The 11,226-nt window shown below is 45.7% G+C and overlaps 1 protein-coding gene across 4 annotated transcripts in view; it reads right to left on the bottom strand.

The window, feature by feature from the left end:
- Window positions 1-10,666, bottom strand: part of SLC27A5 (solute carrier family 27 member 5) — a 49,864-nt gene extending 39,198 nt beyond the window's left edge. For all 4 annotated transcript variants that reach the window (XM_025208708.1, XM_025208707.1, XM_006027478.3 and 1 more), the window contains exons 1-2: window positions 10,128-10,666; window positions 1,314-1,523 (exon numbers count right to left, since the gene is read on the bottom strand). In XM_025208708.1, coding sequence (XP_025064493.1) covers window positions 1,314-1,523; window positions 10,128-10,602 — 685 coding nt within the window. In that variant the 5' untranslated portion in view covers window positions 10,603-10,666. The remainder of the gene's footprint in view (window positions 1-1,313; window positions 1,524-10,127) is intronic.
- Between the last annotated feature and the right edge of the window lie 560 nt (window positions 10,667-11,226).

The following is an 11,226-nucleotide window of genomic DNA, read 5'->3' as shown; positions in this document are numbered from 1 at the left end:
GCGTTCTTTCCCTCTAGCATGGGACCTGGTCCTTTTCTGAAGATCTCTTGAATATATATGGACTATTTCCTTTTGTTGCACTGTCAAATAAAGACTCACCAACCTTATAAGGTTGAGAAAAGGCTCAACCTTATAAGGTTGAGAAAAGGCTCAAAATTGTTAGATTGGGAGACTCATAGAATTTATGCAACATCAAATCTCTGAACTCCTGATCCTTGGTTCTCTGGGACTAGCCCAATAGGTGGATGCAGCGTACCCCAACTAACGGGGCCCTGACAGCAGTTGGAGGTGCCACTGGATGACAATACTGGATGACAAGGGCATCCAGGCATGCACATACACTGGCTTCAGGTTGGCACCCTCTGACATTCAGGACATGAACCACCAGTGTGATGCCTATTGGGAGCTGCAGTTCATTTGCCTCTGTTTTTTTCCTTTACAGGAGAGGTTTCAAACTCAACTTGTGCCCTGGGTTGGATCCAGACCAAGGGACTTCTTATGGGCCAGATCCACCCCAGGGCACACATCAGTGGCAGCTCCAACTGCAGCATGGGGAACCATGTCACAGATGTGGCTCCTGCCACATGGCAAGGCCAGCATCTAAGGAGCTAGAGTCACAGTAGTAGCAATGGGGGAAGTGGCTAGAGGGCAAGCTGGGCTGTATCTGCTTTCATTTGCCCTCCAACCTCTGATCACCACCTCCACTGGGGCCCAAGAGCCCCGGATTCTGTACCACTCCCCTCCCAGCAATGCCCCCCAACTTCCAGTGGCTTACTGGTAGCCTAGCAAGCCAGATAGAGCAGTTCTGTGGGCCAGATCCAGTCTGTGGGCCATACACTTAAAAATCCTGCTGTATCAGATAAGCTCCCCAGTTGGCCTATATTTCCCATGATACAACACAGCCAAGGCCTCCCATAAAGGGGGGAGAGAAAGGGAGTATATAGATAAAACTGGAAGCCCATTATACCAAACTATAGATCCCTTGAGATGCCATGATAATACTGAAATATTCAACTATGACCACTGAAATATGTAAAGCATACAAATATTTAAATTGTTGAGGGAATATTTTGGCAATTTAAAATAAAAATGAATTGTTCTTGTTTTCATTGAGAATGTCCATATGGAGAAAAGCATTTCCTGATTAGCTATAGCATAGATCAAGGGCCTGTCACCCAGGTGAGCCATTGTGCTCTAAGAGGGTAGTTCTCTTCCTGTGAAGCCACTCATAAGTTCCACCTCCCAAACCCTTAGCTCTTAGCTGTGCACACATATTCAGATGTGGAATATTCTTGCCACACATTTTTCCTCACCTGTGGTGCCTGACGTGTAAATGTATACTGATGTGGATTTCTCAGACACCTTGGCTCGCAGGTCAACAGGCAGCGGTTCTGCTGAGGCAGACTCTATCTGCCCTTGGAGGGCTTCCACACCCTGGGTAGGGGACTCAGCACTCAGGTAATAGACCCGAATCCTTTTTTCCTGTAGACTAGGCAGGATTTCTTCAATGGCAGCTTTGAGATCTGAAGGAGAGAAGGGAGAATTAAGCACAAGTTTCACCTTTGAGAATCCCTTATGTCAGCTTTTTATGGGCACACATAGCCCATACACTTTTACACATGCACACAGGCACATACACTTTCAAACGTAAAGCACACAAAGGTCCTTGCAGACAGCCACACAGACACACAAGCACACACACAGACAGAAGCTCACATACATAAGCAAGAGATCAAGCACATGCACAGAAATGTAGGGGCTCTGCCAAGAGCAAATAATCATAGACATAGGAATACACACAATGATTGATAAGCATACAAACATCCACAAGCCTACATAGATAACCCCTCCCCCAGTGCAAGCACTAACGTATACACGCAAATACAGTTCCACAAAGACACAATCATCCATAGACAAAAGGCACACACAGACAGCTACATGCACAGGCACAGGTCCTAGCAGATGCACAAAACATTAAGCTGCACAAACAGATGCAAACATGTACAGAGTCAGACATATGTATACAGACCTACACATGCACACAAAACACAAGTGTAAGCACAAACATCCAAATGCAGGAACACAAACATAAATGCTCACAAACAGGTGTACACACCCTGATTTATCAGCCCATAAACCCACACACAGATATATGTCTACACAAAAATGCAGGCATACATCAGACACATATACAAACATACAAGCATGTACAAATAGATGCAAGGGTGTACTTGGGAGCCGTGTTGGTCTGAGATAAAAACACATACAAACACCTAGAACTCTTGGTTCCAAAATGATACCTTTTATTAGACCAACTGGAAAATGGCAAGAAAAGGACAATTTTCTTGCCATTTTCCAGTTGGTCTAATAAAAGGTATCATTTTGGAACCAAGAGTTCTAGGTTTTTGTATGCCAAATAGAGGCAATGCACATGTTTTGTGCACGGAAGGATTGCTGCAGACTAGGCAGAGTTGGGACTCACTGATTCCAAATGGGTGACCCTGATATACCCTAGCAGAGGACCTGGCCCACTGCCTTCAATGCTGATGTTGATTGACACCAGTTGAGTTCTGACTGCATTCATTTTATTAGCCTACCTTGCAGAAATAAACTAACCGCTAATCCAGTAGTTCTCAACCTTTTTGGATTCAAGATACCCCTCCTTGGACTCAAAGAACCCCTCCAGAACTTTTGTGAATTGAGCGGCATTCAATTTCAAAACCGAATTACAAGTTACAGTACTTACCTCCTAGCAGAGGAGCTGCCAGGAAGGAAAAAGCCTGAGCTTGCACTTATCTGCTTATCTCTTCATATCTCACTTATCTTTACAGCAGCCTTCAAAGTATCCGGTAGAACTAATCAGTGCTCTAACCTTACGGGATTCTCAGGAAACTTTCCTGGGGCTTGAAGACAGGTTATCCACAGCTTCTGGGCTAGGGACAGAAGTTACACATAAACCAGTTTAAGTGATCAGAAACTGGTTTAAACCTGTAACAAAGCATAAGTTCAGTGCACATAAACCAGCTTTAAAATGGCCAAAATTGGTTTAAGATAAACTTGGTTGAATGTAGTATCAGACTTAACTGGTTTGGGTCAAACCGGTTTATGCAACTTCTGTCCCAGACCCCTTCCTGGTTTAAGTTAAATTAGAGTCCCCCAGCATCCCAGATGCTTTGCAATCCTGGGTGAGGTTGGGCTGTCGGCTCCAGAGAGCAGGGCTCTCCTCTGCTCTCTAGCCTGAGGCAAAGTTTGGAGCAGGGAAGGGGCTTATTCCCCCCTGTCCCCACCTCCCCTACTGGGGACTGAGGCCCTTGTCAGTCATTCCCCCACTCCAGCAGCAGGGGAGGGAGCATGGCCAGAGTCAGCCATGTCCCCACCATCCACCTTGCCAGTGGCTGGGGCTGCAGGTGGCCTGTGAGTGCTGCTGAGGACAGAGGCAGAGAGGCCAGCCTGGGCTAGGCTGCCAGGGCAGGCCCTTTCCAGTTGGCTGCAGCTCAGGCTGGGGCCACAGGCGTTGCGTGGCTCCCTGCACCCAAGCTAAGTGGGGCTGTCACAGAGCCCCAGCCTGCTGGGAAGGGCCCAGTGGGACTGACCTGTGGGGGCAGGGCCTTTCTCAGCCCCCCTGGCTGTGTGACACACTGGCCTGGCAGCACAGGCAGGCGCTGGCTGGGGAGCTGGCTTCCCAGGTCAGCTCGAAGGCACTGGCGGGCCCTGAGCCCAGAAGCCACTGCCAGACCCCCTGTCCTACGCAGCACCCAGGGCTGGGGTAGCTGTTCTGCCCCCCTTGTCTCTAGTTGCTGCAGCCATGGCACCACTTGGGGCAGGGTAGAGCAAGGGCTGCTTCCCCCCTACCCCTCCAGGCACAGCCTGGCTGGGGTCCCTACAGGCTACGGTGGTGGTTTAAACCCCTCCACAATCATACTTAGCCCCTGCGGGGGCCTGGCCATACACCCCCAGGTCAGCTTCCCTCCAGCCTTGCAGCTGCTGCAATGGGAAGGGAGGGCTTCCCTAGCACTCCCCAGCTCCTAGTCTGAGCCACTGCATGTGTCTGCATTTTCTAAATAAAGAGCAAATGTCTGTGCACTTGCAAATCAGTTCAATCTTTGTGGGTTAGATGACCCTGCAAAGATTGCATCAATTCAGGCTCTGGCTTTCTGAATGTCTGTCCCTGGTGCCTGCCAGCGTTAGAGACTGCACACCAGAGGGAATGAATGTGCTGATCCAGGGTGGTAGATTCCTGCACGCCTAATGGCACTTGGTTGATAAAAGTACTCACAGCTGTATCTTCTCAGAATAGCTGGGTCAGTTTAAGGGGCTTGGTGAGACAGTCTCTGTCTGTGCCTGGCACACTTTTCTCCCCAGGTGCTGAAAATGAAAGGGTGTAAAGTACCATGCCAAACAGCATGCTTTTCTGTCTGCTTCATGCCAGAGGACAAAGAGATCCTGGGAGCTAGCTGACCTAGCTCCAGCTTACTTCAGTTGACAGCTAAGGGGGAGCTATTTACTTCTCTATTTTTCTCCATAGATGTCCCATTTTACTGATCCTTATCTCTCTCACTCTCATCTGATCTGAAAGGTGATTATTAACCACAGTCATAGATACTTAAACTGCACTTTGTCCCAGAACTGCAAATGCACACAAGCCTATCTCTCTCTTAGGCATTTATATGGGACTTTTTCTCTAAGGGCTGATTACCAAGTAACAAAGGGTTTCAGATCACATGCTCAGAATCCACTAGGTAATGCTAGCATTTGAACCCACATGGCTGGTGCCAGAGCACAAAGCCTTATATCATGGATAGCTTGCCTGGGTATATGATTAACTTTCTCAAGGTTAAGAACATTTAGAGAAAATATGACAGTAGCATTGAGAGAGTTATTTACAAAGTGCTGACTGCAAGATAAGTTGATTGGAAGTTTGTCCTGATAACCATATAATTATTTGGCTTGTGTTATACAGGATTTAGGCAAAGTGATCCATCTTGCCTTAAACTCTTATAAAATCAAAGCAGGTCAGAGCTTTCAAATCCCTCAGCAGAGTAATCTGGACATTCTGCAGTGTTTCATTGCTATTATAAAGTGCCAAGAATCTAACTGAACTAAATAGGAAGTCACCCATGGGCGGATTTATGATTTTGGAAAGGGTGGTGCACATGGTGATGTGCATCTTCACATATAACATAACACACATTTTTCTCCAAGTAAAAATAAATTAATATGGTAGGGGCCTAGGGCTGTATTATTCAGTTTAAGATCGATGCAAAAACAAATATAATTTTATTGGGAAGAGTTAAAAACATTCAGTAGGACTGTGAAATAGGAGCTACATTACTAGGAGCAGTTAACAGACAGCAGAATTGCATAATAAAGGCAAGCTTGATTAATGGAACATCAAGACCATTAAAAAGGAGAGAGGGTCATTAACACCTGTGGAATGAAGAGTTTGGAAGAAATCAGGTAGATTTTAATGCGCCACGTAGTAAATTTACTTCCTCACTGCTGCCTAAATAGAAATGCTGCTGCCCTTTCCAGTTTTAAATTTTTGGTGGCACAGGAATCAGTGGGGATGCAACGGCACTAAGGCGTGCCCTGCCCTTGAATCTGCCGTTGAACTTACCTATCTAATCAGGAGAGGAACCCTGCTGGGAGAACCTGGACTCTATCCCTAGCTGTGCCACCAACCCACAGCATGAACTGGATAAAAACCCATGCCTCAGTTTGCCCTTCCATACTTTTTCTGTCTCAGTTGTAAGGCCCAGGGGGACAGTTCAGGCAGAGGACTTAGGTGGGGCTGCTGCAGCACCACAGCAATCCAGACAGCTTGTGCCTAGAGCCTGCAGACGACTGATCTCACTTGGCACTCCCCTTGGTTTAATACAAAGCTTTCCAGGAACTAAGAGTGCTGGTTCTGCATGTCCAAACTGCCCTAGTCTGAGCAGCTTATGGCTCACCTCCTACACAAGCCAGATCAGGATGCAGATATAAGATGTATCCCCTTCTGCCCCTGAGGGGCCTGCTTTAGCAGGTGTGCTCTGAACCAGCCTAACACATAGCAGCAAAGACACTCTCCCTTCAAAAATGCAGTTGAGGCTACTCACTTTTAAGAGAAAGTCAGCTGTATTGGTGCTGCCACCCACCTTTTATCTAAAAGCCTAGTAGCTGGCACTCACCTGTGAAGTGGGAGATACGTCCTCCTCACTGAGAGGACTTAAATCCACCACTCCCAGATAGGTGACCTAGGCATGAGTTAGGCTGGGCTGCTGACCCCTCTGCTCCTCCTGTTGAAGCGAAGCCATTGGGTACCCAAGTCACGAAGCCAAGAGAGCAGGAGTGAAAGCAAAAAGGTAGGTATTACTGTGTAGCCTAGTGGTTAGGGCAGTCTCCTGGATGTGATGATTCCTGGGTTCTGACCCATATAGCAACAGATATTTCTCTATTTTGCATTAAATAGACATTAGGTTAAGTACTAAAATGATGTCTGGAGAGGGGACCAGAGATTTTCAAAGGAGACCAGCATCATCCTTATTTTACAGATGGGAAACCTGAGACAACTAGACAACTAATGACTTGCCTCAGGTCACCAAACAGACTGGCAGAAGAGCTACCAAACCAGAGTCTCCTGCTCCTTGGACAGCATTCTGGCCATCCGCTGTGCGGCACAAGGGATGCAGAGCTCCTTTACCTTAATAATCACAATAGTATCCTCAAAACAAGAAGCCAAATTTTCCTATTTCAGTGCCAGTTTCTAGTGAAAAATTTATTCATGAGTTGAGCTGTTGTTGTTTTTTCCCCCATGACTAATAAATTAGCTGAAAAATCCAGTTTTAAAGGGATGAAAACTACTTGCGAATTCAGCTTGAATTTAGAAAAGTATTTTTGGTGGGGGGAAATGAGGAAAACTTTAGGAAACTCAAAATGTTTAAATATCAGCACTTTTAAAAACGACACGTTTTGATGTTTTTGTTATAAGATTGTGTAACTGTTCAAATCCAACCTCTTTTTTTTAAATTGGTTACACAAAATGGCTAGATAAGTCAATACTTACATGAAATCTGTCCCCTGAGGTCAAATGAAATGTGTCAGGTCAACCTGAAAATATTCTTTGCCTTTGTATTTGATGTCAGTGGAAAAATTTTTGAAAGATTGTTTCAAGTTGTCCCCAAACTTTTTTTCCCCACCAATTATTGGTTCAACATGAAACCAAAAAAGGGATTGATCACACAGCTATAGTCGTGCCTCTCACAACTGGGACTTCAAAGGAAAGCCACAATGTCAGGAAGCAACCTTGTATCTAAAAAAAGGGCTGTTTCTCAAATGCTCCTTGTGGAATTTGTACGGAAGTGAGAGGACTGGTGCCCTGGGTTTTCTGTCTTCCTCCAGCCTTGTCTTCATACAAGCTGCAGAAATGAAACACACCTGAGCTAAGGAGAGGAATTTAATGCGTGGGTGTCTCTATGGTATGCTACGAGTTGCCTGAAGGCCTTTTGTCCCTGTGCTTCTGTCCATGTTCTGTCAGTGCCCAGCAGCCTGATGAGCCAAGAAAGCAGAACGCAAACAGCCAGTTCTGTGTAGTGTTCCCAAAGAGCAGGAGTGCAGCAGTTTAAGGCTGCAGGGCTTGGATCGTGGTTGGCAGCCCAAGGAAATTTTACCTACTGTGAGCTTTTTACTGACAGCCATACTTTTTTTTTTTTTTTTTTAATGACACGTTTTTACTGATGCATGCACATAACATAAACATAACTCTTCTGTCAGGCTGTGCCTTGCTGCCCGGTGCCATTTAGAAGGGATGGGCTCAAATTCTGCAGCACTGGGTGAGTCAGCCCTGGGTGCCTAAGTTTCTCTCAGTCCTTGACCCAGGAGTCAAAGCTGTGCTTGCTGCCTGTGATACTTGGTCAATCTCTGTGCAGGTTTATTGGTGCTATTGTTCCCAGTTTTGTGGGGAAGGACTTGAGTCATGCATTGAAGCTGGACCTTAAGGAGGGAAGTTGTTGTTAGGATCCTACCACCAACTGCTGGTGAGATATGACACCACCATGAAGGCCTAGCAGGAGGCACATGTGTATGCTTACAGACACACAAAAAAACTACTATACAAATACATGCATGCAAATGCACAAACACACCACAATATACACATGCATGCACTAACACACACAGACATACATGTACAAATAAAAACAAACCTGCCCAAATAGATACATGTATGCACAAAGATGCACTCAAAAATGAATATATATATTCATTCCCTGCCCCCGCCCCCCACCTCCCCACATGCCTGTCTCTCACCCACTCATTCCTCAATTTATATCCTCACTGATTGGCTTTCTTGCATGCATACCAGCCTCTGGCTTCTTTACTATGCATTCCATCCAGGAAGAGCACACACCAACTGCAGATGCTTCCTCAGCCTGACAAAGGGTATTTATACCCAAAAGCTTCCAAAGAAGAATTTTTCCAACTATTTGAGTTGGTCTAATAAAAGATATCAGATTTACCCAAAGAACCTTGTCTGCCTATATATCTATATATAGCTAGATATATAGATATCGATATATGTGTATATCTCTATATATAGATACCTATTTATCTATATCGATATATATAGGTAGATATCTATCTATATAGGTAGATATCTATCTATAGATAGATAGATACAGATAGATAGAGATTTATATAGATATATCTATAGATACCTATATCGATATCTCTATATATCTATATAGATCAATCTCTCTATCTATATCTATATAGATATCTATATATATTCACACACAATTCCACACAAATTTACATGCAAGATGTACACAAATCCTCACAGGCCCCTTACATGGACACAGTCACACGCAAATACAGAACTCAAACACACATTCACACATATACACACACATGCACACATCAAAGAATACAGGCCCATAAATACAAACATCCATGCACTCATCACACACATGCACAAACACGCACAGATATAATTTCATAATACACATAAAAATACACAAACCCACATATGTACAAATATACACAGATACTAGTATATAAATCCATACAAACTCACAGGCTTGTACACAGACATAAACAAATTCTTCTACATGCTCTTAAACAGACATATGTAAATCACTGCATATGAATCAAATGGAGGCTCTTAAACATAAAGGCATTTACAGAAGCACACATAGGCAAACACACATGCTGATAGACACATACAAATACATTTCCCCCCCAACACACACAAACACAAAAGTACTCTCCCTCCCATGGACTTGAAGTGTGTGTTCATGTATGTATGCATGCATGCACACACACACACTACCCCTGCAGTTCAAACTGCCGGGTTTCTAGCAGTGACTCAGTGTATCTCTCTCCCGCTGCACTATGATCTAGTTACTGAGTAAATAACTTTATTAACCTCTCCTCTGCCAGAGGAAAGCCTGTGCAGGATCCCCCAAGAGAGGGTAGTCATATGCTTGCAAGTAGGTTAGTGCCTAGCTGTCATGTATTGGGGTTCCAAGACAGGGGTTGATGTGAACTGAGGTCTGGGAAGGTACCTATAGACAGAGAGATTGTAAAGACGTGGCTGCTAACCTTAGAGCCAAGGTGGGTAATCAGTCAAAGGGTAAAGAAGATGGGATAATCCAGTGGATTAGAATGGGACTGGTGGCTGAGAAGGAGGACTCTTGTGTTCTATCTTTAACTGTGGGACAGGAGTGGAGTCCAATGAATCAGAGCCAGGGACCATAGGAGATGTGACTGTGTTCTTGGCATCTGGGAAAACAGTCATCCAGAGATGCCAAGTAATCGCAAATTGAGTTTCTCCTGCCCTCTGTTTCCATCATTCCCACCTAGTTCCTGAGAAGGCTTCGGTAAGAGCCCTTTGACAGGTTGGGAGAACTTCCTCCTGTGAACATTGATAAATCACTGCGTGGGTGTTAATGCATGTGAGTGAGCACCCCTTACTGCAGAAACCAGTCTCACCAGGAAGCCTGATGCCCTGGCCCATTTGGTGCCAATCCTGCCAGAAACTCCATGGAATAGTTTTCTACCCCCTCATTCACTCACCTAGGGTCCTCACCTTGAGATGTAGCAAACCCCATTCATGTGTTCACCCTGGGACACAGGAAAGCCGCACTCACCTGGGCTGGTCAGCAGCACCTTGGTCCCACAGGAGACCAATGAATAGAGCAGGGACTGGGAGCGAATGTTGTAATTCAAACAGGCCATGGCACAGCCAATCTTCGCCAGCCCTAGCCAGACCCACACATAGGCAGGGATGTTCATCAGAAAGACAGCCACTGAGTCCCCCTCTGTCAGCCCCAAGCTTCCCTGCAGTACCCGGGCTGTCTTGCTGCTGAGGCGGTCTATGTCCTGGTAGGTAAAGACCTGGTCACCAAAGAGCAGCAAAGGTTTCTTGGGATGTCTTCTCACCTTCTCCAAAAACATGTCAAGCATGGTGAATGCTGGGCGGCGGATAAAGCATACAAGGCACCTGACTCCTAAACGGATGGTGGCCACACACATGGTCAGGTCTTGCCACCAGTAAGGGAAGAAGATCCCCAGCAAAGGAAGCAGGAGCAGCAGCCCAGTGAGGGCTATGAAGAGCAGGAACATGATTCCAGGAGCAGGGGACTTTGCTGCAGGCACCCTGAGCTCTGCTCTGTGTGTGTAGCAGGCAGGCAAGATAAACCTTAGGAGTTCCCACTTTCCCCTCCCCTTCTTCCCTTTAGCTTGCGTAGAGGAGGGATTGGCTAAGTGTCAACAGCCTGCGTTATTGACATGAGAGGCCAGGACAACTGCCAAAGTCCCTCCTACCTGTACTACTCCCTGTGTCTGTGCCAAGGGGGTGGAGAGCATGAGGAACCCAGCTTGCAAAAGTAGGGTTGGCAACACTGTCTGGGTCACTTCTCTGCTAGAAGGGAATTTCTAGCTACCGGTATTTCTCCAAAGTAAAGCAATTAAACCAAAGTCTGTCACCCTCTCTCATCATTTTTTCTCTTGCAAGTACTCCTATGAACAATGTCCTGGATATGCTCTCTGATGCATGCCTCTGTCTCTGTCTCTGATTTTCACAGATATTCTCTCTTCTGGTGAGACAGAGTTGAGAGCCTGGGGCACTGTGTACCAGAGGAATGACAGCACAAATTCTCTGAAATGGAGTTTCAGTAAACTCAGCCTGAACTCCACTGTGGTTGACCTGCCACTGCTGTCTTCTGTTTAGCTGTTACAGTCAGCAAA

The sequence above is a fragment of the Alligator sinensis genome, unplaced genomic scaffold (genome assembly GCF_000455745.1).
Source record: "Alligator sinensis unplaced genomic scaffold, ASM45574v1 scaffold496_1, whole genome shotgun sequence".
Lineage (NCBI taxonomy): Eukaryota > Metazoa > Chordata > Crocodylia > Alligatoridae > Alligator > Alligator sinensis.
The sequence above is the reverse complement of the archived record's forward strand: the minus strand, read 5'-3'. Positions and strand labels throughout refer to the sequence as shown.